General features: G+C 63.2%; 1 protein-coding gene across 4 annotated transcripts in view; it reads left to right on the top strand.

The window, feature by feature from the left end:
• TIAM1 (TIAM Rac1 associated GEF 1) overlaps window positions 1-24562 on the top strand; it is a 179575-nt gene extending 155013 nt beyond the window's left edge. For 3 of the 4 annotated variants that reach the window (XM_037040559.1, XM_037040560.1, XM_037040562.1), the window contains 12 exons: window positions 4417-4596; window positions 5382-5450; window positions 5726-5851; window positions 6982-7090; window positions 9415-9594; window positions 9674-9792; window positions 13573-13681; window positions 16340-16398; window positions 16838-16940; window positions 18824-18911; window positions 19380-19552; window positions 22242-24562. In XM_037040559.1, the coding sequence (XP_036896454.1) occupies window positions 4417-4596; window positions 5382-5450; window positions 5726-5851; window positions 6982-7090; window positions 9415-9594; window positions 9674-9792; window positions 13573-13681; window positions 16340-16398; window positions 16838-16940; window positions 18824-18911; window positions 19380-19552; window positions 22242-22711 (1785 nt within the window). In that variant the 3' untranslated portion in view covers window positions 22712-24562. Of the gene's footprint in view, window positions 1-4416; window positions 4597-5381; window positions 5451-5725; window positions 5852-6981; window positions 7091-9414; window positions 9595-9673; window positions 9793-10006; window positions 10103-13572; window positions 13682-16339; window positions 16399-16837; window positions 16941-18823; window positions 18912-19379; window positions 19553-22241 lie in introns of all 4 variants that reach the window. The other variant, XM_037040561.1, reaches the window with a different exon arrangement.
• Window positions 24563-25596: the final 1034 nt, after the last annotated feature.

The following is a 25596-nucleotide window of genomic DNA, read 5'->3' on the forward strand; positions in this document are numbered from 1 at the left end:
CTCGGCAGGGGCCACTGGAGGTGAGCGGTGTGGGAAGGTGCGCTGGCTGGTCAGCTGACTACGCCCGCCCCGCAGGCTCGTCAGGCGCGGGCGTGTCTGCGCTGCCTTTATGTTCTGCCTCTCGGTCCTTCCGATCTGGAACTCTGGCCGGCTGGCCAGGTGCCGTCAGGTTGCAGCTCCTGTTCGAGGTTTGGCCTTGGACACCTCAGCAAGGGCGCCGGCTGCCCTGGAGCTGCTGGGGCTGCCCGGTCCCCATGTGTCCTGTCCTCGGGCGATGCGGCCGAGCGTCCTGCCGGGGCAGGGCCAGCTCCCTGGGAGCGGCCCCTCTGGGGAGCGGGAAGGTGTCGGCAGTGCCCGCGGAGCCTGTTAGGGGTCTCCTTCAGCTTCTGCGCTGAGTGGGGCAGGTGGGACCTACGGGGGGACGTGCTTCTGAGATGGCCGCTCTGTGGAAGATAAAGCGCAAGACCAGGGTGGACCCCGGGGCCGGGGCCCCTGGCGGCGGGTCCCTTTGCCTGGTGAGCACATTCGAGAGCTGTCAGGCTGCGTTCGCTTCCCGATACGGGGGAGGGTGATTTGGGGTGTCCTGTTTCTCCTTGTTTTTGTGCCTCTGGAGCCGGGTAGGGGGAGAGTGCAGTTTGGCGCGGGGGTGGGGTGCAGTCAGCATACAGGAGTACTGGTATTTTCTTTCTTGACGGCTGAAAGGTGTGTGTTTTTTTAGACTGCTGTTCGCACTTCCCTGTCTTTCTGTTGTTGAGATGAATGTGTTACCCGCAGGGTGGCGTCCCCTGTCTCCGCCTCCTCTGGGGGTTCCAGGGGCTGCAGGCATTTCTCGAGGGAGGGCTGTGCCTGCCCCCAGGGAGCTGGGTGGCTCTCACTCTGGGGCAGGACCCCGAGCAGCAGGTGGGTTGGGAGGGGTCTCTCAGGGGTGGAGTTCACGGCCCCTGGGGATGACCAGCTCCGCCCACACCGCTCCCCGCAGTGGGACTGGACCCCCGTGAGGAACCTGGGTGGGTGGGCGGTGGGGAGCACTTCGATGGGGTCCAGTCAGGCCTTTCAGTCGTTCCACGTCCCCATCAGAGCCTGTCAGCTGTCAGACTCCATGTCACTTGGGGCAGCGGGGATACTGACAGTGAGTGTGGCTCGTTTATCTGAGTGCTTTTGTCCCTGGACACTTCTCTGCAAAGTCCTTTTCAAAGGACACCTGCCCAGCACTGCGTCCTGTGGGCTCTGAGAGGCCCCGAGTGCCTGCGGGTGTCTTCCCAAAGGCCTAAGGGAAGGCTGTCGGATTTTAGGTCGCGCTGGCTCCTTGAAGTGTGCGGTGGGGGAGGGGGGTGTGTTTGATTGTTGGGCCTCAAAGGGGCAGTTCTGAAACTCCGAGCCCCCTGCAGGCGAGTCTGCCGCGGGGGCGCTGCCCCGAGAGCTGCAGCTGGTCCACAGGGCCTTTCAGGGCGGCCTGAGCTTCCTCTTCATCTCAGGGAGAAGGTGGCCTTGCAAACCATGCCCCCCCCCGCCCCCCACTGCTCCCTTCTCTGCCTGTCCCTGGGTTATTCTTAGTCTTGACCTGGGACAGCTCTGAGGGCTGGGCTTCTCTGTTCCCAGGATGATGACCCCAGTCCTGCCACAGGGTCCTCCCCCGCTGGGGGGAGCCTGGGCTCTGCCCCTCCAGTCCTTGGCTTTCGGGGTCCCTTGAGAACCTCCCTTGGGCAGCGCCCTGTCTGGGTGCGTCTGGCTCCCATGCTGGGTGTGGGGTGATGGGGACACCCGGCAGCCCTCAGGGTTGGAGTCGTGGTCCTCACACTGTTGGGGTTTTAGGTTGCTCTGGCCCCTCTGACAGCCCCAAGACCCTGGAGCCGGGTGGGGGTGGCTGGTAGTGGGGACAGAGTGACTCAGGAGCTGCCGAAATATGTAACTCCCTAGATGCATTCTAAAGCAGACCTGCTTATTTTGCTTCCTGCTAAGGAGTTTTGGGGGTGATATTTTAGTAAAACAAAATTCTTGATGATGCCTTTTTAAGTTGTTTACAAGCAAAACTTTATTAAGAGCCTTGAAAATAAACACCCTTCAACGCAACATGCATTATGACTGTGACTCCGAGTGTTTTAGTTTTCCACTTAGAGAGCTTGTAACCCACAGTAAGAAGGTTGCACCTGTTTGGACTCTGTTCCTTGTGATCAGCCCGCGCGTCCCCAGAGACGGTGCTGCCAGCAGGACACTGCACCCCGCAGCGTGGCCCTCAGCCTGGGGCCCTGTCCTGGGAGGAGGGGGAGCCTGGGGCACTGAAGCGATTGCCTGGCCTCTTTCAGGAGCTGGGGGAGGGGAGGGTCAGAGTGACAGAGGCTCCGCTCACCTGCCCTCACTGGACCTCCCTGGGCCTGGTTCAGACCGAGGGGGGCAGACTCTTCCTGCGCGCCACCCTGAAATGGAGACCTGAAGGCATTCATGGTGGAACAGAGGCAACGGAAACCTAGAAACGCGCCCCACTTTCTGGGACTCTCCCCGGTGGGGTGGGAACGGGGAGGCCAGAGGGGGTGGGGTCTTTGGAAAGTCCTGCCTGTGGCTTGGTCTGAACAGCAAGGTTGGAGCTGTGCCTTTTCTTGGGGGGTGGGAGGTGGGAGACAGGATGTCGCCTGGCTGACGCTGGCACCGTAAAGGTGCACCGTGGCCCTGTGGGCTCTGCGGCGGGGGTGGCAGCAGGCTGACGTGCACACTCGCGGGCAGTGGTGGGTGGTGCTGGACCCCGAGCCCGGGTCTGCGAGCCGGTCGGCCGGGGCCACGCTGGCTGGGGCTGCTGTCACACACACAGGCCCCCAGCAGCCTGAGCTCGGGCTCGTGGAGGGCGGGGTCCGTGGCTCTTCTCCTGTGAGGCTCTCGTCCCGCTCGTGTCTGTGCCGTAGGGCAGTGGCCTTGAGAGTTGCCATCGGGTCGTCGGAGCACCTGAGGGCGTTCCTGTGCCGACGGGTCCGCTTGCTCTTTCCCATTTTTCACGGGGAGGCCGTATTTAACTGAATTTAAGGGTGCGATTGCGTCAGCAAACCCTCATGTAACCGAGTAGAACTGTTTGCAGCCGTGTGGACACCCCGTGCACGTTCAGTGCGGCCTGAGGGCATGCTCCTTGGCCCGTCACCGAAGGGGGACTTCTCTGTGGGGCCCTTGGTGGCGGAAGGAGATTCCTTAGGGCACAAGGGCAAGTGCCACGGGCAGGGGCGGTCAGAGCTTCGGAGAACGGTTTCGGATTTGGGTCCTGGCTGCCCCTCCCCACCACAGGCAGGCATCCTCACCCCGGGTGCCCCTCCGCCCGGGCCGAACCCGTGAGGGGAAGTCACATCAGGGTCAGATCCCGTCTCTGCCCCGTAAACCGCCAGCCTGGGCTCCCACCTCTGGGCGCAGCGGCAGCTCCGGGGCAGGTGGGTGAGGGGCGCAGCCCTGTGCCTGCCCCTGGGGGAGGCACTTCTTGCCCAGGACGACTGAGGCAGGAGGACCCGGACAGCAGCCAGTCCTGGCGGGCAGCTGGCCTCCGGGGGTTGGGGGGGGGCCCTCACACACCGGGCAGTGCGTTTGGGCACTGCTGCGGACGGGAGCTGGGGCTGCGGAATAGCCTCTGCGTGACTCGCAGAGCCCTGAGGGTCTGGCCTGCAGGGGGTGCTGGGCCCTGGGAGGTTTGTGGGGGCGTGGGGCCTGGGTGTCCACGTCCTGTGTGCTCAGGGAACAGTTTGCTGTTTCAGGGCCCCAATGTTCCAGACCAGACGGTCATCAGGAGGGAATAGGGCCTGCCACCAACCCCCCTGAGCCTGCGAGGGGAGTGGTGTTTGTCCTTGAAGCAGCTCAGGTGGTGGTGGGTGGGGGAGAAGTCACACATCTGTGTCTGTGGGCGTCTGTCCTTGTTCAGGGAGGGCCTTGGTGCTGGCTGTGCCGGCTTCAGCAGAGCCGGGGGGCTCTCAGCTGGTGGAGTCGTCCCATCACGACAGCCTGGGCACGCACACCCCCGCCTGGGAGTCTGGTGATCCACACGCCCCGTCTTTTGGGTGAAATGTGCCGATGTCCCTGGGTCTCTTCTGTCTCCGTCTGGGCGAGCATCTCGCCTCCTGGCAGAGAACCCTGCCCCACACGGGTGGCTGGCCCGCGCCGAGCGCTCTGTCTTGGCTGTGCTGCCTGGAGGACCTGTGTGCCCTTTCTGGGCCTCGTAGTGTCCTCTGCTGCACAGGGAGCCGACCGTGCCTGTGTGCAGGGAGCGGGTGTGTGTCAGCGCTGGGCGGGGGGGCGCTTGTCTGGGGGGCCCCTTTGGAAGCAGCAGAGATGACGCTCAGCCGAGGCCACTCGAGAACGTGGGTGCACCCTGTGAGGAGGATGCATGCCAGACCGGTGCCCCCTGAGCGCCAGCCTCACCCTCCCCACCCTTGCCCTGTGCTCCGTCCACAGAGTGTGGGACCAGGGGCCGCGAGCCACCATAGCCCCCACGAGATGAACCCCTGCGACCCGAGCCCATCCCCCCAGGACACCAGTGGGCCACAGCCGGCCACCACGAGGCAGCTGACGGACGCTGACAAGCTGCGCAAGGTGATCTGTGAGCTCCTGGAGACAGAGCGCACCTACGTGAAGGTGAGCGTGCCGCCCACCCTCTGCCGGCTGCCGTGTGTTCCTCTGGGTGGCCGAGCTGGTCTCTCCAGGCCGCGCGGCTGTTACCCGGAACTCGGGCATTCCCTGTCGGGTGCCAGGGAGGCACAGCAGTTCCTACGGCCACTCCCTGTGACACGCAGGGCAGGGCGGGAGGAAGTTTGCAGTGGTTCGGGTGGAAAATGGTGCAATGAGTGATAAATGAGGACATTAGAATAAGCAGTTTCCTGTGCTCACCACCGTGAAAACTGACTGTAGCTTGGGGAGGCATGCTACTTCCAAAGTGTGGTCGAGTCCAGGCAGAAGGGGGTCGGGCCTGTGTCCTTGTATTGTCCCTCGGGTTCTGACCATCAGTTACCCTGCTGTGTCGGTCACTTCCATGTAATCCACGGTGCGCTTTTACGTGACACGCAGGACTGGGTAGTCAGTTCCCAACAGTCCCAGTGCCTGCAATGCCTGTATATTCTACTGTGGAACTTACTTGCGCGTCATGATGGCCTGTTTTGAACGGTCCTGTCGGTCTGTAACTCCAGGCCCGGCCAGGCCCTCTGCCCGCTCTCACCAATGCGGTGCTAGTGGCACATGGCCACGTTCTCTGTTTCCGCAGTGGTAGCGAGCCAAGGGGCAGAGCCGTGGGCAGAGGGGCCTCCCGCTCCCAGGCTGGATGGAGGGGGGCAACCACACACACAGGGCAGTGCCTGTCTGCGCCTCCAGGTTCCTCGGAGGCCTTTGCGCGGTATGCTCACCGGCGCTCGCTCTCTCCCCTGCAGGACTTGAACTGCCTCGTGGAGAGATACCTCAGGCCCCTTCAGAAAGAGACATTCCTAACCCCTGACGAGGTACTGTGGGGGTCACCCTCATGTGGAGGGTCCCAGGGCGGCGGGCCTGTTGGGGAGGCCCGTGGGGTGGGCAGAGCCCCCACGAACAGTTAGGGTTCACTTAACCATGACAGGTCACATCGTTGTTCCCGGAGGGGAGGGGCCGCCCCATCCCTTGGTGGTGGGGTTGTGATCGTAATTGATACATATTGATCACGGGACTTTGAAATCAGAAGCAGGTCCAGTTTCTGAACTAATGAAATGTGAAAGGGATCGAATCCCTCTTCCTTTTCCAGCTTGACGTACTCTTTGGAAACCTGACCGAAATGGTGGCGTTTCAAGTAGAATTCCTCAAAACTCTGGAAGATGGAGTGCGGCTGGTACCCAACTTGGAGAAGCTCGAGACAGTGGGCCAGTTTAAGGTCAGTCAGCCCTCCCAGGGGGCAGAGCCGTCCTGGCGGGTCATCCTGAAGGTCGAGTTCAGTCCCGGGAGGCGGTGTGCTCTCAGGCCAGTTCCCCAGCCCACAGCCCTGCGTCCTCATTGGCCTGCTGCGGTGGAGACGCTTCTCATCGTCCCCTCTGGAGGCTGTGGGCGGCCTGTCTGCACCTCAAGCTCGGCTCCCGTCCTTGGAGGCGTTCCCGCACTCGCTCCAGGCCACGCGTCGACCCCCCGTACGTGGAGGCCGGCTGCCTTGGTCCGAGCCAGACTGACTGGCCGGCTACAGCTCGAAGGGCCAGGGCACCGTGGAGCCCCACTGTCCCGGCCAGCACTGACTGCGCAGTCGGGGCCAGGCTGCGGCGGGAGGTGGCCTGTGTGGAGGCCTCTGCTCCCGTCGGCGTGTGTGGGTCAGGACCCTTGGTGGCTGTGCGGGCGTGGTCTGTCAGCGTCCTGTCGGCGTCCACACACTGGAGAACCCAGTGATCACTCACTCCCAACACCTTGCTTTCTTGCTTGGAACCTTCCAGTTTTAAGCCCAGACAGGCAGCATCTCTCTGGCTAAGCAAGACCAGGCTGAGGAGGAACCTGCAGAAGTTTCTCTTCTGAGGCCTGTTTCCCTGGTTCCTACAAAACGCAGGGTAGAGGCGTCCCACCTTGGGGCAGGCAACTCCTGGGGCGAGGGCCTCCCTCAGTGCCACTTGTCGGGGTGAGGAGCAGGTGGGGGACCCAGTGCCCCAGGCCGAGGCTAGCATTACTACCAGGGAGACGAGTTCGGATTCGGGAATGTTTACCCTTTGTGCCCCCAGGAGCTGGCGAGAGTTTGTAGCTTCTGGCCCCGAGCACCGGCCTCATTTCCCGTGAACACACCCGTGCCCTCTGGGCCCCTTAAAAGCCCGGCCTGGCCGGCAGTGCCATCTGCACTGTTGCTGCCGAGGAGGCCAGAGCCGGCGCTCGTCAGTCACCATGTCTGTGGGCCCGTGTGCACTCTGGTGGGGGCTTCAGTCCTTAGGTGCCCTGGGGAAGGGGGGGTGGGGGGGCTGGGACCAGGTGGCCGCCGCCAGCCGTGCCCTGCAGGCGTCCCGCGGGCTGACCCGCTTCCTCCTGTCCCACCAGAAGGTGCTCTTCTCCCTGGGGGGCTCCTTCCTGTACTACGCCGACCGCTTCAAGCTCTACAGCGCCTTCTGCGCCAGCCACACGGAGGTCCCCAAGGTGCTGGTGAAAGGTACGGCCTGGGGGCACGGGGGCGGGTGGGCTCGGCACTGCGGGCTTGCCGCTTTGGGACCAGCTGGGGTCGGGGCGTCCGGGCCAGATGCAAGGAGCCTTCGGGTGGCAGGCGCACGCTCCCCGGGTCCGAGGGTCTGGGCTCTGCTCCTGTTCTTCACCTTTGTGTGGGATTCACGCTTCCTGCCCCTGGGTGTGTGGTCCCCCCACCCCCCCTTTGTGTTGCTCCACCTACTCACGAACGCCGCTCAGGTTGCAGGGGTATTTCGCACAGCACAGGCTTTGGAGGTTGGCAGCCCCTCTCCCGGAGTGTTCTGGAAGGTCCTGAGCATCCTCAGAGTGTCCAGAGGGGGCTTTTGCTTCCATAGGTCAGCGTGGGGTTGTCTGATGTATAAAAGGGTCAGAGAAACAGGCACTTGGGAAACAGTGTAGCCCGCGGGAAGCTTGATCCCAGGGGGCCGCGCAGGCCTGCAGTCCGCATGCACTGGGCTCACGGCTGGAGGGGCTGGGCTGGCTCAGTGGGACTCTGTCTCTGGACGTGCTGGTGCCACCAGGTCTCCCCAGGGCAGGGGCCTGGCCCCCAGGTCAGTCCCCGAGCAGCTGGCTCTTCCTGCACGTTGGTTGTGTGTGTGTGTGTGTGTGTGTGTGTGTGGTGTGTTTACTGTTCACCTGAACGCTGGTTGCTGTTGGGGGTTGATACCTAGATTTTAGAGCTCGTTGCACCGCAGAAAAGTGGCACGCCCGTCACCGTCCTCAGGGCCATTGGTGTTGTTTTTAAACAGTCAGCTAGATTAAATTCTGCCCCTGTAGGTTTTCCTTGATATTTGTTTGCACCTGGAAAATATTACTATGTCTTCCAAATTGTGCTTTGAAACATTAGGTCTGACCTACATTTTTCTAACGGCCAAACATGCCAGGAAGGGGGGACGGGGACCGAGAACCAGGAGCAACTAGGGTTCTTCCCCAGCTCGAGGGGGTGCCGGTGCGACTGCCCAGCCGACCATGGGGCCCAGGACCCTCCCCCCTCTTTCTCCCCCTGACGTGACGTGGTCGTGGCTGGCTGGCTGTCCGTGGCTGTGCTTGTGGACTCCAGGACTCGGGGTGTTCCCCAGGGGCATCTCGCCCTGGCTCCAGGCCTGGCCACACCTCCCTAGCATCTGCGTCTCCTGGTTACTCCCAAGCCCGTTCCCTTGCTCCTCGGAAGGAGGAGAGGCGGCTGCCTCCGCGAAGCCTGGTTCCTCTCAGGGGGCTTACAGGATGCAAAGACGGGGTCTCTCCAAGGCTTGGCTCCGTCCTTGCTGCGCCCTTGGTTGGTAGCGCTGGCAAAGACGCTCACCCCCAGCACCCCTCAGGCTCCACGCACCTTCGGACCTTAGTGTGCCCTGTGGTCCTGGCCGAGGCAGGTGCATGCTTCATCCTCGTCTGTGGCTTTCAGGGAACCGTGTGCCCCCTGTAAAGTCACTCTGGGGCCTCTTGTTCTGTGCCCACGCCGCCTTTCCCCCTCATCGGGCCTGGACACGGATGGGACAGCAGTGGGCAGGGCCGGTGCTGCCTGAGACGAGGAGTCTGCTTGCAGGTGCAGACGCACCCTGAGCTGGGGCCATAGCTCTGCATCAACGTAGCACAGAGGGTGGACGGCACTCGCTGTCGGAGCCATGGGGCTGCCCGCCAGCCCTGGGAGGCGCGAGAGCCAGGGAAGGGGCGTTTCTAGTGTGCGTCCTCGGGAGATGCGGTGAGGCCGACAGGCCAGGAGGTGATGGCGGTCGAAGAGACAGTTTGTTTGAGTTTCCAAGAGGAGGGTCGCACTAGGCCAGGCAGGGCCACATGGTGGGGCACAGGGTGGCTCTGCAGAGAGGGGGACCGGAGGGATGCTGGGCTGGAGCCTTTCCAGCGAGAGAGGCCAGGCAAGCCGAATGAGCCCAGGGCCCTGTGTGCGGGTGACCTGTGCTGCCTGCTGCCAGCACTAGGGAGGGGGGGTGGGGATGGGGGGCAGTGGGGTGTTGGTAGGAGGGCTGGGGGTCCTGGGTGGGCTGTTTGCATGAGGAAGGTGCTCCCTGGTGAGTCCCCGGGCGGCCAGACTGGGCAGGGGCAGGATCTTGGGGTTAGTGTGGCCACAGCTGTCAGGTCATCGGGATGCAAGGACATCCTGAACCCTGGTGGCGGGGAGCAGCCCAGGGCTCACAGACCCTGAGATTCCCTTCAACGACTCTGGCTCGGGTGCCCCCACGTACACACAGATGGGCCTGGCTGTCCGGCCCTGTCCGAGGCCTTCTCCCCCGCCCCGCCCTGTGAAGGGCCCCGGACTGAGGCTGTGTCCCCTCGCAGCCAGGACGGACGCGGCCTTCAAGGCCTTCCTGGACGCGCAGAACCCGAGGCAGCAGCACTCGGCCACGCTGGAGTCCTACCTTATCAAGCCCATCCAGCGAGTCCTCAAGTACCCGCTGCTGCTCCGAGAGCTCCTCTCGCTGACGGACGCCGACAGCGAGGAGCACCACCACCTGGACGGTGAGCCCCCCCCCCCCCCGTGCCCCCGCCCTGTGCGAGCACGCACGCAGCCCCTCACGCCCCGCCCGCCCCACCCCAGTGGCCATCAAGACCATGAACAAGGTGGCCAGCCACATCAACGAGATGCAGAAGCTCCACGAGGAGTTCGGGGCCGTGTTCGACCAGCTGATCGCCGAGCAGACCGGTGAGAAGAGAGAGGTGAGGACGCCGCGCCCCTCCTCCTCGGGTGGGCGTCAGGGAGGAGGGCGGCTTGGCCGTGCTCCTGGGGGCCGTTCGCCAGGGCGGGCGGCGCTGCGCCCCTCGTCCATGGCTGCGGCGCGGGGCTGCTTCCTGTGTCGAGTCACTGTGACCGTGGGACACGTGTCTGAGTCCCCTGTCCTCAGGAGTGCGGGCGGCCGAGGGGGAGGGGNAGGTGGCCAGCCACATCAACGAGATGCAGAAGCTCCACGAGGAGTTCGGGGCCGTGTTCGACCAGCTGATCGCCGAGCAGACCGGTGAGAAGAGAGAGGTGAGGACGCCGCGCCCCTCCTCCTCGGGCGGGCGTCAGGGAGGAGGGCGGCCTGGCCGTGCTCCTGGGGGCCGTTCGCCAGGGCGGGCGGCGCTGCGCCCCTTGTCCATGGCTGCGGCGCGGGGCTGCTTCCTGTGTCGAGTCACTGTGACCGTGGGACACGTGTCTGAGTCCCCTGTCCTCAGGAGTGCGGGCGGCCGAGGCCGAGGGGGAGGGGGAACACCACTGCCCGGCCCGGGCTGGCTCCGAAGGCCCCCCAAACTGTGAAGTCACACCCCTGAGGCCGGAGCAGCAGCTGGCTCCCTGAGGGAGTGACACTGAGGTGGTTTTCAGAGTCTGCCTGGCGACAGCACCTGGCCCAGGGACACCCGTAGAGAAGGCGAGGGTCACTGGGCTGTGGAGTCCGGAGTCCCTGGAAGAGCCAATGGGACCCCGTGTGCTGGTGGCCCTGAAGTGGGCCAGGTGGTGACCTCTGTGTCCCAACCCACCTCGGCTTCGCTTCCTGCCTGGGCCAGGCTGGTGCCCTGGGGCTGGGGGCGCTGGGGATGAAGGGGCGTCCCTGCTCTGATTGGAAAGGGGGTCGTGTGGGGGCGGGCAGAGCGTGGTGTTCAGCGTGGATGGAGGAAACAGCCCGGCCCAGATCCATGCTTGTCCCCACTGAAACGAGTTTCGGGACACTGGAGGGTAGTTTTCACAGGAACCACGACATTCCACGTGGATGTAAAGGCGAGCACAAAAGGAGAAATTTCTCTTTCTCTGTGGTGGGAGGGGAGCAGGCAGGGTGTGTGCTTCTCCAGAAAAGGCAGGAGAGCGCGCGGCCGGTCAGTCCCAGGCCGGGCAGGACGCACAGCGACCTTCAGCTGCGGTTCCGAAGGGCCGCGGGGGGCGGGGCACACGCGGGGCCTGCAGGGCGTCTTGTGCCCGAGCCCCTTCCCCGGAGGTAGGGGAGCGCCTGCGGCAGCCGAGTGGGGAAGTGGCATCAGCAGTCTGGGTTGTCCTCGCCTCCCTGCGCCGCTTGTGCAAAGAAAACACGCTGTTGAAGGGAGAGGGAAAGGCAGGAAGAGCAGTTTGTGGCCTCAGCGTGGGGTGTTGATTTTTGTCACAAATTACGTGCTCGTGTGTGCTTGAATAACAACATTTGTACACGGGTATTTTCACATCGAACAAAGAACGTTCATGTAATTTGAAGCAACTCACAAGAATTTAAGTTATTGTGGAATGTTTCATTGTGTGGCTGAACAGTTACTTGCTTAATTCCCGTCATGGGGTGACGTTCCCGGCTTCGTTTACTGAGCCCTGTGAGTAACCCTGGGAACGCTGTTGACCGTGAGACTTCGTCTCCTCTGTGTTTTGGTTGACTGCATTTGGATGGAAGTGAGTTAGTCGTACTGGGTCCTGGCAGAGAAGATCGCCATGATACTTTGTTACATTTTGTATCACGTAACCACCGAGATTACGTGAGAGCCACCGATTGTCGCTGAAGGCTGGGAAGTGACGTGGGGAGTGGGAGGCCCAGGGTTTAGGAAGGAAGGGGGTGTGGCTCAGACATCCCGGCCCAGGAGCAGAAATGGCCGGTCCCGGAAACAGAGACCCGATGCTCCAGGAAGAAGTCTGTGCGGCAGGGAGCAAGGGTGGCCTTGGGGGTTCTGGGGACGGAGATGTGCGAGAGACAGGGGCCGCAGGCCGTGGCTGTGTCCGGGGCAGGCCAGCCCTCCATCTGTCGGTGCTGAGAGAAGAGCCAGAGAGAGATCCCTCCCCAGCGGCCGGGTGGAAATGGCCACAGACAACCGATGACTCAGGAGCAAAACAGAGTTCCTCCAGGTCCTATCACATTTCTCTCGTCCTCTGTCGGGGAGGGGGACAGATGGATGGAATGGGCCTGGGAGGGTGGGCGGGGCGGCTCTGGGTCCAGAGGACTGGCAGGTCCTGGCGCCACTACGGAGGAGCCCCGGAGACAGGCAGCCGCTGCAGGTGCGTGAGCACCCCCGGCCCCCATGGTGGGGACGTGGTACTTTCTGTGGCCAGCAGTGTCCGCAGCGTTATGGATGAGATGAGACCAGTTCTCAGGGACTACTGAAGTCCTGTGGAGAAAAAGGGACGGCACGGCCACTCTGTCAAAGGGAGAGTGCCCGACGCTTGCCTTGGCAGCTTTTATCGGCTTTCTAATAGCATGGACCAAAGGAAGTTCTCATTCATTATGCTCAGGTTCACTGTAGGTGATTACGCTTTACAGGTAGCAAAGGAAAGGATGTTACTGATACTCCTTACAGGTTAACAAGGAAAAAAAGGTTGCCAACGCAAGGGTGCATAAGAGAAACTGGTCTGGTTACACTTGAGTCCTTGGGAGAATCGGCACAGACTTCAGGAGTGACTTTAAAGATGTGCAGTGAGATTTTCTGCCTCAACTGAGGGGGAGGAAGTTTTAGCAAGAGCGAGTCACAAAGCAGCCCAGGTACAACGCAGGCCTGGTTTCTCACGGGAGAACCGATCTGTGGGTTTGGCCCGTGCTCGCCACCTCGCGCCTGTTGGCTTTCCCCCAGGGCTGGGCTACATTTGCCATTCCACACCGATTGGCTCCCTGTAGGGGCGCCTGGTGGCTGTAGCTCCTTTCCACGGCCACGCGAGACTGCCAGCCACTGGGACCAGAACGCTGACCCGTGCCCGCTGGGAGTGGCAGGTCTGTGCTTAGAAAATGCAGAACTGTGCTCTGACGAAGCTGGCCCTGCAGCCTCCTGGCCGTGCTGGACTCTGGGGACTGGGCTGGACGAGAGCCCCGTTCCCTTGGTCGGAGGAGGGGAAAGCCAGAGGGCATTGCCGGGGAAGGTGGGCACAGCCCTGGCTCAGCAGGACCGGCCGGCCTGGAGGACACAGGCCTCAGCAGAACTCCATCGTGGGGGTTGGGTGGCTGATTCCGAAGGGACAGTGGGCAGGCTGGGTGCTAGAGGGGGTGGCTCTGGCCCTGGTCACGTTTCCCTGTGGGGTCTGGTCAGCCCACTGTGCCTGTGTGACAGAGGACTCAGAGTGTTCGCTGCATCTGGCACGTACTTTGCCCGTGGTGTGCAGGCCGGCTGTATTTCAGCCTCTCTCGGCTCGGGGCTCCGGGCCCCACAGGGTCCAGGCCGAGCAGGGCTGGCCGTCGTGGGCATGTCCTTACCTGGCCGGAGAGCGGGAGGTCTGGGTGGAGGTGGAGACTCGTTCTGCTGAGTCCACAGCCCAGGGCACCCGGCCAAGTCCCAAGTCACTGGGAGGCGGGGGGAAGGTGGGGAAGGGCCAACGGGCCACTGGGAGGCGGAGACGCTGGGTCATCGTCATTCAGGGCAGCCTTCCTGTGGGAAGAGGGACCCGCCTCGCATTTGACCTCGGGGTGCTCATGCCCAGACCTGAGCTGCCCTTGCCTGCCGGGGGTCAGCGAGTCTGGCGGTCCACGTGGTGCTGCCCAGCCCCTGAGGCCCTGCCGCCTTCTCCTGCAGGTGGCGGACCTGAGCATGGGCGACCTGCTGCTGCACACGACTGTCACCTGGCTGGACCCACCCGCCGCGCTGGGCAAGTGGAAGAAGGAGCCGGACCTGGCCGCCTTCGGTGTGTGTCTGCAGGGCTGTGGGCAGGCAGGCGGGCGTGGTCTGGCTCGGGTTTCAGAATAAGAAGATGCTTTCTTTCCCGAGTCAGTGTGTTGAGATAGTTCGTTATAGCTGTGTGACTCTCACCACCACGTCACAGATAGCAGACCCTGCTTCCAGAAGCTGGTCGTGTGCAGTGGGGCCACCCCGCCGCATGGGCGGGGGAATGGCCGGGCCCCCTTCTACGCAGGGGCAAACGTCCAGGGAAAAAGAAGGGGAAAATCAAGCAGACCTCATTTCTGAGACCCCTGATCTGAAGCCTTCTACTCTCCCCCCGACTGCCTGGTGTGTGTTGCTGGGGTTCGACGCCTTGGTCACGGCCCCCCTGAGTGCTGTGTTGTTCCCCGCACTGCTGAACGAATGAGGACATTCTGGCTAAATGTGCTGATGGCTGAGTTTCACACATGAGACGCTGGAGCCCCCAAAGTTCCCGCTGGCACAGGGTGGGCGACTGCCCTTCGTCTGGGTCTGCTGTGCTCGCCCCGAACCTGGGGGCTCTGTCTCTGCAGACTCCGGGCCCGCCTCTGTGATGGGCATGGCGGCCTTGCTGCCCTCTCCANCTCAGGTTCACTGTAGGTGATTACGCTTTACAGGTAGCAAAGGAAAGGATGTTACTGATACTCCTTTCAGGTTAACAAGGAAAAAAAGGTTGCCAACGCAAGGGTGCATAAGAGAAACTGGTCTGGTTACACTTGAGTCCTTGGGAGAATCAGCACAGACTTCAGGAGTGACTTTAAAGATGTGCAGTGAGATTTTCTGCCTCAACTGAGGGGGAGGAAGTTTTAGCAAGAGCGAGTCACAAAGCAGCCCAGGTACAACGCAGGCCTGGTTTCTCACGGGAGAACCGATCTGTGGGTTTGGCCCATGCTCGCCACCTCGCGCCTGTTGGCTTTCCCCCAGGGCTGGGCTACATTTGCCATTCCACACCGATTGGCTCCCTGTAGGGGCGCCTGGTGGCTGTAGCTCCCTTCCACGGCCACGCGAGACTGCCAGCCACTGGGACCAGAACGCTGACCCGTGCCCGCTGGGAGTGGCAGGTCTGTGCTTAGAAAATGCAGAACTGTGCTCTGACGAAGCTGGCCCTGCAGCCTCCTGGCCGCGCTGGACTCTGGGGACTGGGCTGGACGAGAGCCCCGTTCCCTTGGTCGGAGGAGGGGAAAGCCAGAGGGCATTGCCGGGGAAGGTGGGCACAGCCCTGGCTCAGCAGGACCGGCCGGCCTGGAGGACACAGGCCTCAGCAGAACTCCATCGTGGGGGTTGGGTGGCTGATTCCGAAGGGACAGTGGGCAGGCTGGGTGCTGGAGGGGGTGGCTCTGGCCCTGGTCACGTTTCCCTGTGGGGTCTGGTCAGCCCACTGTGCCTGTGTGACAGAGGACTCAGAGTGTTCGCTGCATCTGGCACGTACTTTGCCCGTGGTGTGCAGGCCGGCTGTATTTCAGCCTCTCTCGGCTCGGGGCTCCGGGCCCCACAGGGTCCAGGCCGAGCAGGGCTGGCCGTCGTGGGCATGTCCTTACCTGGCCGGAGAGCGGGAGGTCTGGGTGGAGGTGGAGACTCGTTCTGCTGAGTCCACAGCCCAGGGCACCCGGCCAAGTCCCAAGTCACTGGGAGGCGGGGGGAAGGTGGGGAAGGGCCAACGGGCCACTGGGAGGCGGAGACGCTGGGTCATCGTCATTCAGGGCAGCCTTCCTGTGGGAAGAGGGACCCGCCTCGCATTTGACCTCGGGGTGCTCATGCCCAGACCTGAGCTGCCCTTGCCTGCCGGGGGTCAGCGAGTCTGGCGGTCCACGTGGTGCTGCCCAGCCCCTGAGGCCCCGCCGCCTTCTCCTGCAGGTGGCGGACCTGAGCATGGGCGACCTGCTGCTGCACACGACTGTCACCTGGCTGGACCCACCCGCCGCGCTGGGCAAGTGGAAGAAGGAGCCGGACCTGGCCGCCTTCGGTGTGTGTCTGCAGGGCTGTGGGCAGGCAGGCGGGCGTGGTCTGGCTCGGGTTTCAGAATAAGAAGATGCTTTCTTTCCCGAGTCAGTGTGTTGAGATAGTTCGTTATAGCTGTGTGACTCTCACCACCACGTCACAGATAGCAGACCCTGCTTCCAGAAGCTGGTCGTGTGCAGTGGGGCCACCCCGCCGCATGGGGGGGGAATGGCCGGGCCTCCTTCTACGCAGGGGCAAACGTCCAGGGAAAAAGAAGGCGAAAATCAAGCAGACCTCATTTCTGAGACCCCTGATCTGAAGCCTTCTACTCTCCCCCCAACTGCCTGGTGTGTGTTGCTGGGGTTCGACGCCTTGGTCACGGCCCCCCGAGTGCTGTGTTGTTCCCTGCGCTGCTGAAGGAATGAGGACATTCTGGCTAAATGTGCTGATGGCTGAGTTTCACACATGAGACGCTGGAGCCCCCAAAGTTCCCGCTGGCACAGGGTGGGCGACTGCCCTTCGTCTGGGTCTGCTGTGCTCGCCCCGAACCTGGGGGCTCTGTCTCTGCAGACTCCGGGCCCGCCTCTGTGATGGGCATGGCGGCCTTGCTGCCCTCTCCACCGCCGTGGCGTCTGCCACCTCGCATGGCCGAAGTTGAGGGGAAGCCGGCCTTACATACAATAACCACCTTTCTTTCCATTTCCAGTGTTCAAGACTGCCGTGGTCCTGGTGTACAAGCACGGCCCCAAACAGAAGAAGAAACTCGTAAGCAGCTTGTCTTCCCCTCACGGCTCCGGCCTCCCCACCATCTGCCTCCCAGTCCCAGCCGTGGGGTCATGACTCTGCCCCTGGGTCCGCGTGAGCTTTCTTGGCCTTCTCTGCTGTCCCTCTGTCCCCCTCCCTCTCTCCCCCTCGTACTAATGCCACTAAGGCCCGGGGAACCGTCCATCCTGCCCCTGATCAGGCCCATGCGGGTGGTGGCTGGGGCTTCCCCAGCCCCGTGCCTCCCTTCCCTGCCCCTCTGTCTGTGCTGTGGGGCTGCCTTCCCATCTTCCCGTGTTTTCTGCATGGATGCAGGCGTGCCCCTCAGGTACCACGGGGCATCTTGTTCTCTGCCCGAGGCCGCACCATCCCGGGTCTGGAGGATGGGGTGGGGCCAGGCTAGAGAGACGTTCTCAGGCACCCAGCTCCGGCTCTCCCGCAGGTCGGACCTCACCGGCTCTCCATCTATGAGGAGTGGGACCCCTTCCGCTTCCGACACATGATCCCCACGGAAGCTCTGCAGGTCCGTGCCGTGGCCAGCGCAGGTAAGACTCTGCACGGGCGTGGGCTGCTTCCTGAGTGTCTGCACGCACCCCACCGCCTCCGCTCCTCCCTGCGCAGCCGACTCCAGCTCCCCGTGGTCTCTGCCCCCCCACCTACCCTGCCCTGCACCGACCGGGAGTGAGTGGGCGAGCACGCCGAGTGGAAAGTGCAAGGCTTTGAGTGTCGTTCCGAGACCCTGGGTCAGCACCGCAGTCTGTGCTGGGGTGCAGGCTGCGAGGCCCCGTTCCGTCTGCGGTCCCAGCAGCCAGCGGGCGACCCAGACTCCGACGCTGCTGCTGGCCTGTGAGGCACAAGCAGTAGGGGGCGCTGGCTGTGAGCCGGGGGCCTCCGCCCTCAGGGCACATCTGGAAGAAGCACCTTTGGGGACCGGGGGGAAGCACTTGGGTGTCCGGGAGCAAAGAGAGGCCCCGGAGCAGCCTCGGTGGGGCACGGTGGGGCCGACGCGCCCCGGTGTCTGTCCCCCTCTCCCTTTGTGCTTGCCATGGCCCTGGGCAGCGACGCAGCTCCGGTCCTCCCAAAGCTGCCCCCCCCGCCCGGTGCAGCGTGGGGCCGGCCTCCAGCGACGCCCCCAGATGACACTAGACGCAGCCTCCTTCACAGCTCCTGCTTCTTGTGAGCAGAACAGCTTCAAGTGTGGAGGACGCCTCCATGGGTTTCGGATGAGGACTTGCCCACAAGGTTTCTCTGGAGTGTCCCAGCACGGGTTCACCCCGCTCTCCTCAGTGAGTGTGTGATTTGGGAAGCAGATCTACCTGCGCACAGTAGGTTTGCAGACAGCAGCGGCAGCGCTGTGAGGTTTGAGCACGGAAGACAAGTGCCGGGTCGCCTCCTGCTGGGCATCTGGGCCTTGTGGCCAGGAGTCCCGCCTTGAGCTGAGTGCTCGAGGGCTCGGCGTGGGGCGGACGAGCCGCCCTTGCTAGGGCGCCCGCCTCACCTGGTGCTCCATGCTGTTGCGTTTGAAACCGTCAGGGCGGAGCCTGTTGTAACGGGGGTGGCAGACCTGCCAGCAGCCCCTTGCCGTGCAGTGCATTCCAGCGGAGCTGAGCGTCAGATGTGAAACGCCGAGACTTTTGTAGTGTGGGAGAATTTCGTGCCCCTGGTTGGGGGCAGAGTGGCCCCAGGGGCTCTGTGACAGGTTCCGGACCTCGGGACCAGTCTCCACGCTCGCCCTGAGCTGCTCTCCCAAACACTGTGTTCGTGACTCGACATGACACCATGCCACAGGCTCGTGACATGATGAATAAAACAGCACAGCGTTGCCCGGCTTAGGTTTGCCCCGAGCTGCTCCTCACCTCAGCGCACCGTGCTTGCTCACTCAGTGAGCAGCGTGGGGGGCCGAGAACAAGGAGCCCGTGGGTTTCCAGCCCCTGCTGCCGGCCCAGGGCCCTCCGGTGCGGAGGCCCCGTGGAGGGCGAGGGCTTGGTCCGGTCAGCCGGTGCCGAGACAGCCACCCACTGAACCGCAGTCCTTCGGCCAGACCTGCTCCGCCGCTGGCAGAGGGTTGGTTCCTCAGCCGGGGAGCCGGGCTGGGTGTCCGCCACCCAGGAGGGGACTTCTGCAGCTGCAAGTGTCCCGAGCCTCCTCCTTCGTAGCACTCACAGGGCTCAGCGCTTTGTCTTGTAAGGTCTCGGGGTCGCGGGGTCAAGGTGAAGGTCTTCCGTCTTGCGCTGTTCTGCTCACGCGCTAGAGCTGGGACGGACTCTTGTGAAACGCCGGCTGCCCGACGGGCCCCTCATCTGTGCGCTCTGCTCCCCCAGACGCAGACGCTTTGTCTCGTAAGGTCTCGGGGTCGCAGGGTCAAGGTGAAGGTCTTCCATCTTGCGCTGTTCTGCTCATGCCTGATCCGTGCGCTCTGCTCCCCCAGACGCAGACGCCAGCACGGGCTGCGAGATCGTGCACGTGAAGTCGGAGTCGGAAGGGAGGCCGGAGAGGGTGTTCCACCTGTGCTGCAGGTGAGCCGGCGCCTGGGGGGTCGCCAGACCCGCCCACGCTCCTCAGGGCTCTCCCAGCCCCTGACACAGTGGAGATGTCGCCAAGCCTGTCCACCCACAAGGCCTGGGACGGGGATGGGACCCGGGACAGGGACAGGAGCATGATGACCAGCAGGGACTAGGAAAGGACACGGGGCTTTTCCCATGTTCAGTGTCGCACGTGGGGATCAGGGACGCGCTGCCCTGCTGAGTCTGTGTGGGTGCGTGTTGGCCCAGGAGTGTCATGAGATGTGGCCCACAGGGGCGAGTGTGTGCAGGCCGCAGGGAGGGCGGGCAGCCGGGAGGCCCCCAGTGGGCGGTGGGGGCGGAGACCGGTGTCAGGCTCCATCTCTGACCCCGGGGCCTTGGGGTCGGGGGTCAGCTCCCTGCAGCATCCGTGGTCCCGCGTGCGGACCCCGTGTCCCTGACATGTGCACCTTCTCCCCGCAGCTCCCCCAAGGGCCGCAAGGATTTCCTGAGAGCTGTGCACTCCGTCCTGCGGGACAAGCACCGTCGGCAGCTGCTCAAAACCGAGAGCCTGCCCTCGGCCCAGCAGTACGTCCCCTTTGGAGGGAAGCGGCTGTGCGCGCTGAAGGGAGCCCGGCCGGCCATGAGCAGGGCAGGTACTGTGGGGGTCCAGACGTTCACGGTCCCCGTGCCCCCTGCTGCACTGTAGCCCCCGTGCCGGGAGCTCCACGTCCCGGCTGAGTGAGATGGAGCACAGCGCCCCTGGCCTGAGGCCCTGCCCCCCAGGGCCCCGGGGAGCCACCTGAGCGCTTCCCTCTAGCCCCCTCGGCTGCCCCCCTGCTCCCTCTGCTGCTCCTGGCTGGTGAGCGCCCCCCTCCACCACCCGCAGCCCCCGGCCGCCAACGGGAGTCACCGCTTTGCTTGACGGCCAGCTTTGTCGAGCAGGAAGTGTGTCCTCTCAGCAGGGTCATGGCCAACCTCCTGAGGACGTGGTGGCTTTGCGACGAGAAACACAGCCACGCCTGTTCTCAGTCGGGGAGCCCGTGCGGGGTCAGCAGGTGACGGAGGTCTCACCAGCCTGTGGCCGCCACTGCACTGTGGGCACGGCCTTCAGCTGCTGGTGAAGGAAAGGACCCGGGTTACAGGGCCCCAGAGTGGATGGACGCTGCTGTAGGGCGGGAGTGACCACCTGGGAGCGGGTGCCTGGGTTACTGCTGTCCCCGTGAGTGGCAGGCAGGGACGGGTCCCTGGGAGGAAAGATCTCCCTGTGACACGTGGAATGAGACGGGGTGGGGGAGGGCATGAGGTCAGTGGAGCTCCGCCTTTGCTGCCCTCTCTCAGAGGCTGTCCCACGTCCCATGGGGAGCCCAGCGCAAGATGCTGCCTCCCGTCTGCCTGAGGGGCCTGCCAGTGTGCCCGCACTCGGTCTCGGGGCTCCCGGATGGCCTCGGTGGGTGCGTGTGGGTGCCACGTTCTCCCAGCACCTCATGCTCGACGGCTGTCAGGGGCGAGTGCCCGTGACTTCCTTCCCTGGTGAGGAGCGGTCACGGGGAGCCTGCTGCCCCATGCTCTGTGCCCCCTCGGGGGTCCTCCGATGCTCTCGGGCCCTGCCGAACCCACCGAATCCCAGTTCCCCATCGGGGAACTGGACCCCAGTGCTCCCAGTTCCCCGGGAGCTGCCCCACCTGCCCCTCTCACTTGCCGGGAACGTTAAGTAAGACTGGGGTGTGCGTCAGGGAACCCCACCTGTCAGTGGCCGACTTTAGTGGCCAACCATGGACCCTTACATTCACTGGGCAAGCGAGCACTTCGAATGTGTCCCTTTTGAGACTCCTCGGGGAAGAAAGCGCCACCAACCGCAGCTGGTCTCTGTTTGGTGGCTCCTTTGGGCTGGAGGAGCTGTTACTGGGCTACATGTGCGGTGCTCGCTGCGGCCCTGACCCCCACGTGAGGCAGCTCTGGACTGCTGCTCTGGGGTCAGCACTGCACTGCCAGTCTCGCCACGGGAGACACTCCCACCACAGCGTGCCCCGAGAGGCCAGCGGGGGTCCCAAGTCTCCCTGTCCCTGGGTCGTCACAGACACCAGGTGGTGTGCTTCTCCCTGTTCTGTCTGGGTCGGTGGGGAAGCCAGACTCCCAGCTCAGTCACTGCAGCTCTGAGGACGGCCTGGACCCGTTCCACGCAGCTGCCAGTGCCCCAGCGAGACTCCGTGTGCCCCTGTGGGGCACCCCAGGCACACGGCACTCCCAGGCTGTGGCCATCTGTGTTTCCGTGACTCCCCCTGTCGCCCACCAGCTCAGTTTACACACGTTTCAGGAACGCGGACATTGGCACACGTGACCCCTACATTTGTTAGCATGCACGTATTGCCTGGCGTGTCCAGGAGCCCCGTGAAGGGCTGTGGGGCTCCCTTGTCTGTGACGGTGAGACCTTTCCCATGGGGTAGCAGTAGGCTCCTCTCCGTTTGTTTTCCCTGGCCGTGGTGGCCTCCCCTCCCTACACGTCTGTCCCCTGTCGGCAGGTGCTGCGGGCACAGTGCACCCCATCCTCCCGGCCCAGCAGCCCGTCTTGCAGGTGGGGGCAGCAGCGCCCTCTGTCTGCCATCCTGTGGGGCTGCGTGCGGTGGGCCTTTCATTTGCCCGATTGATCGGTGGTGTCCTCTGCCTGTCTGCTCTTAAGCATTCCGCTTCCGAGAAGAAAGTGGGCAGAAGGAGGCACTCCAGTGCCCGTATTTCTAAACTGTCACCTCAGGCAGCACAGTGTCCGTCTGCAGCTCCATGTCACTCACTCACCTGTGTCTCCATGACTGTGGGCGGGAGCCGATGACGTGCAGCCTGTGGTTGGGGGCGGGGGCACGTTTGCTCCGCCTCCCGGTTCATGTGGGGTTTGTGTGAGGACGGGGACGGGAGGACACAAGACTTGGTGCCCGGGAGCCACTGTGCCTACAGGCTCCGTTAGAGGGACGAAGGCGCTGGAGAAATGGCTGGCCGAATTCCCCAGGAAGCAGGGCCACAGGGACCTGCCCTGGGAGGGGGTCGGGCGGGGGCCCTGACTGGCCCTCTGCGGCGGGTCTGCATCACCTGCCTGCAAGGAGCCCGGGGTGGAGAGGTGCCCCAATGCCCCGAAACCTGTGGCCCCGGGTCCCTCTGTGTCCCCTTGCCCTCCGGTCAGCTGCTCTGATATCTGTGCAAGCTAAAGACTGCGGGACGGACTGGTAACATCTGGGCTTGAGGTCCCGGGGACACCGCGGTGCCCAGCGGCTGCCCGCTGCCCGCCCCAGATGCCCATCTCACGTGATGCGTGGGGGCCTGTCTCCGTGTCTGTGTGTGTGTGTGTGTACGCAGTGTCCGCCCCGAGCAAGTCTCTCGGCAGAAGGAGGCGGCGGCTGGCTCGGAACAGGTTCACCATCGATTCCGACGCCGTGTCCGCCAGCAGCCCAGAGCGAGAGGCCCAGCAGCCCCCCGGTGCTGGGGACACTGACCGGTGGGTGGAGGAGCAGTTTGATCTTGCGCAGTACGAGGAACAAGACGGCGTCAAGGAGACGGACATCCTCAGCGATGATGACGAGTTCTGGGAGTCCGAGAAGGGCACTGGCGTGGACAGAGGCCTGCCCGAGCGGCTGCAGGCCGCCTGCATCGCTCAGCGGGCCCGGGGCCGCCCGCGCCCTGACAGCCACGCCTCCCGTATGACGCAGCTCAGGAAGCAGGCAGCCCTGCCGGGCGGCGGGGGGGCCCTCGGGCCAGCGGGCGAGGAGGTCGTCTGGGTCCGGCGCGAAGACCTTGCCCCGTCCCAGAAACTGAACACAGAGATCTGACTGTCTGCCTGGAGAGCAGGTGCAGATCCTCGTCCCGCCCTGTGCCTCCCTGCCCCCCCCACCTCGTGTCCTCCAGGGTGAGAACGTCCCCTTCGGCCACACTCTAGCACACACAGTCCTGGCGGCTGACTCTGCTCCGAAGCCACGTGCCACCCCACTGGGCGTTCAACAGCATCAGAACGAATTGTTCAGAGTCTCGAGTGGGCTCGAGCCCCCCCTCTGTGTGTGGCTAGGGCTCTTGGTCCCTGTAAACCCTGGGCTGGGAGAGTGGAGAGGGGTCCCGCGGCACCGGAGTCACATTCCCCTGGGCGGCCTGCTGTGCCACAAGTCAGCTGAAGGTACAGCGCAGGAGCAGCAGGCCTGAGGTCACTGAGAGCAGTCGCAGTGTCTTCTGGCTGAGGCAACGTGAGTGGCCTCAGGGTCCCTCTGGCCCTTTCCTCCTCAGTGTTAGGGCCACCACCCTCCCTAGGGGTGTGTGAGGGGGTGTGCCAGAGGATGGGGGCCTTTACGTCTTGATGGGCCTGGGTCCCTCCTGGTCCGTGGCTGGTGTCATGGGACATCAGCGTTTGGAAGTTCTAGTTTTGCAGAGAATTATAAAGATGCCAAACTCTGAAAAGAGACCCAAATTTATCTCTTGGGGGAAAAAATGCTATTTTTTTGTATTTTACCTTAGAGGCAGGGCACAGATGGGAGTTTCAGTGTTTGAGTGACTGGGTCTGAAAGGAGGGTTTCACCCTCGCCAGTGTGTGCGAGGCGTGTGGCTTTATATTTACACGCATGAACAGCCAGCAGGGTGCTCACGCGTCGGAGACACGTTTTCCCAGAAGACTGTGTGTGTGTCTGTCTGTCTGTCTGAACCCGTGTGAGACGGGCACCTGGCAGGAGCAGACAGGACTCCGAGAGGGCAGGGTGCCTGCCTGGGGCCCGCAGGCGGGGGCGGGGGCGCTCCTCCTGGGGTTGCCATGGTGACACGCCTTGTCCCTCAAGAGTTGCATCTCTGTCCATTGCCTGCCCTTCCCTGACGCTCCCTAACCAACCTCCCAACAAGACCACCTCTTCCCAGACATGTCCTGTATTGAACGCTCTCTTCATGCCAACGAAACAGGGTACACACGCTAATAAAACTCTCACACGCTAAGCAGGTTTCCACGCAGGGAGAAAAAAACCAAGTTAAAGCACTTTCGATTTTTCTTTTTTAATAAAAAAGGTTTGTAGCTTTTCCCCCCATTTCACAAGTCCACTTCCTAAGAAGGGTTTAAATAATACAGAAACTTTCTTTTTGGGGAAAATATCTATTTGGTGTTGGCACATCAGTAGGTACTTTAACGACCTGAATTTTATAGCACCCCTGGGGGCTCTGTTTTGTACAAGCCAGTCGGGACTTTGTATTTCCGGACGTGGAGCCCCGCCGCCGCGCCGCCCCGCTTGCTGCCTGCCACCCCGCCCCACCCTGCCCTCGGGTTCCCAGGGCTTTGCGCTTGGTCCTCCGGGGGTTTTATTCTATGAAATTTTGCTACATCTTCTGACTTTCTGAAAAAGCTTTAGAGCGGTTTCTACGCCCTTTGTGTCCCCGCACTGTGCACACTGCCCTGGCCCGCTGTGTCCTCCGAGGGGGCGGGAGCGCGGGCCTGTCGCCAGAGCGTCCGGGCCCCAGGGCAGCAGGCCTGCGCGAGCCGCGGGGCCGGCTGCTCACGGAGGGCGCCGAGCTGCGAGCGCGGTCGCCGTGGCGTGTCTGTCCAGAGTTCTTATATATTTCTTTTATAAGCTGAAAGAAGGTCTATTTTTGTGTTTCTCGGCCTATGAGCAGAACGTTGTAAATGCCTGTCGGACAAATAAAAGCGTTGGAAAGTGTCTGTGGCTCTGGGCCTTTGTGGGTAGATGGCGGCAGCTGGCAGAGCGCGTGGGGGACTGCAGGGCGGGGCGCCTTGTCCCCGGTGGCCCTCCTCCTCCAGGGGCGCCTGGGTTGGCGGAGCCCGAGGTGGTTAGTTTCAGTGTTTCAGATTCACTTTTTAAGAAAGTGTAACCGATTCACGAGGCCAGCCGTCCCGCACGATGACTCGATGTCCCCACACACTGTCCCCAGTGTCGCCACGGAGCTCCTGCAGTGAGGACACTTGAGACCCGATCTCCGTGTCCACTTTCAGATCGGCGCTCTTGGTGACTGCGGTCGCATCCCCACTTCCGGCTGCCGTGGCCCCCGACCCCCCTCACTCTGTTCTCCACGGGCTCAGGGCTCTTGGTTGGGCTCAGATGCCACACAGCACGTCCCGTGGGTCTCATTGTCCTTTCCTGTAGGCAGAGCCTCCGGAGGTGGAGCCACGAAGAGAACGTGTCGAAGGTGATTGTTCTCCTGAGTGAGAGAAGAGAAGATGCGTGGCCTCGGGTCTGTGCCCGGGCCGAGCACGTGCCCGTCTCCCACAGGAGAGGCCAAGTGCAGGGCCCAGCCAGGCCTGAGCAGCGGGTGGAGCAGCAGAGCCCACCTAGGAAAGGCGAAGGGGGTCCTGGGCTACCCCAGCCTTCCCAGCCCCCTCGTGCCCACCCTCTGCCCCTGCGGGCCTCACACTCCAGGTGGGCAGGCTTCCCCACAGAAGCCTGCTGTTCAGCCGTTTGCTCCTTGGCGAGGGTCCCAGGCTGGTGGCATCCACCTCAGACCCTGGGCCTTGTTAGAAATGCCAACCCCTCTCCCCCTGCCCCACCCCCCTCCAGAACCAGAACCTGCCTTGCAGCAGGGGCCTGGCAATGCTCACGTTCAAGTCCGAGAGGTGTTGCTCTGGCCGCCTGCCAACGTCTGGACAGTGAAGAACGATCTGGAGCCCTGACCTTATTTTTGGGTGTTAGGCCCCTCAAGGTGCCTGTTTGGGGGTGTGACGGAAGCGTTGCCCCTT

Source organism: Sturnira hondurensis, unplaced genomic scaffold (assembly GCF_014824575.4).
Source record: "Sturnira hondurensis isolate 20B ecotype Veracruz unplaced genomic scaffold, ASM1482457v3 Scaffold0002640, whole genome shotgun sequence".
NCBI lineage: Eukaryota > Metazoa > Chordata > Mammalia > Chiroptera > Phyllostomidae > Sturnira > Sturnira hondurensis.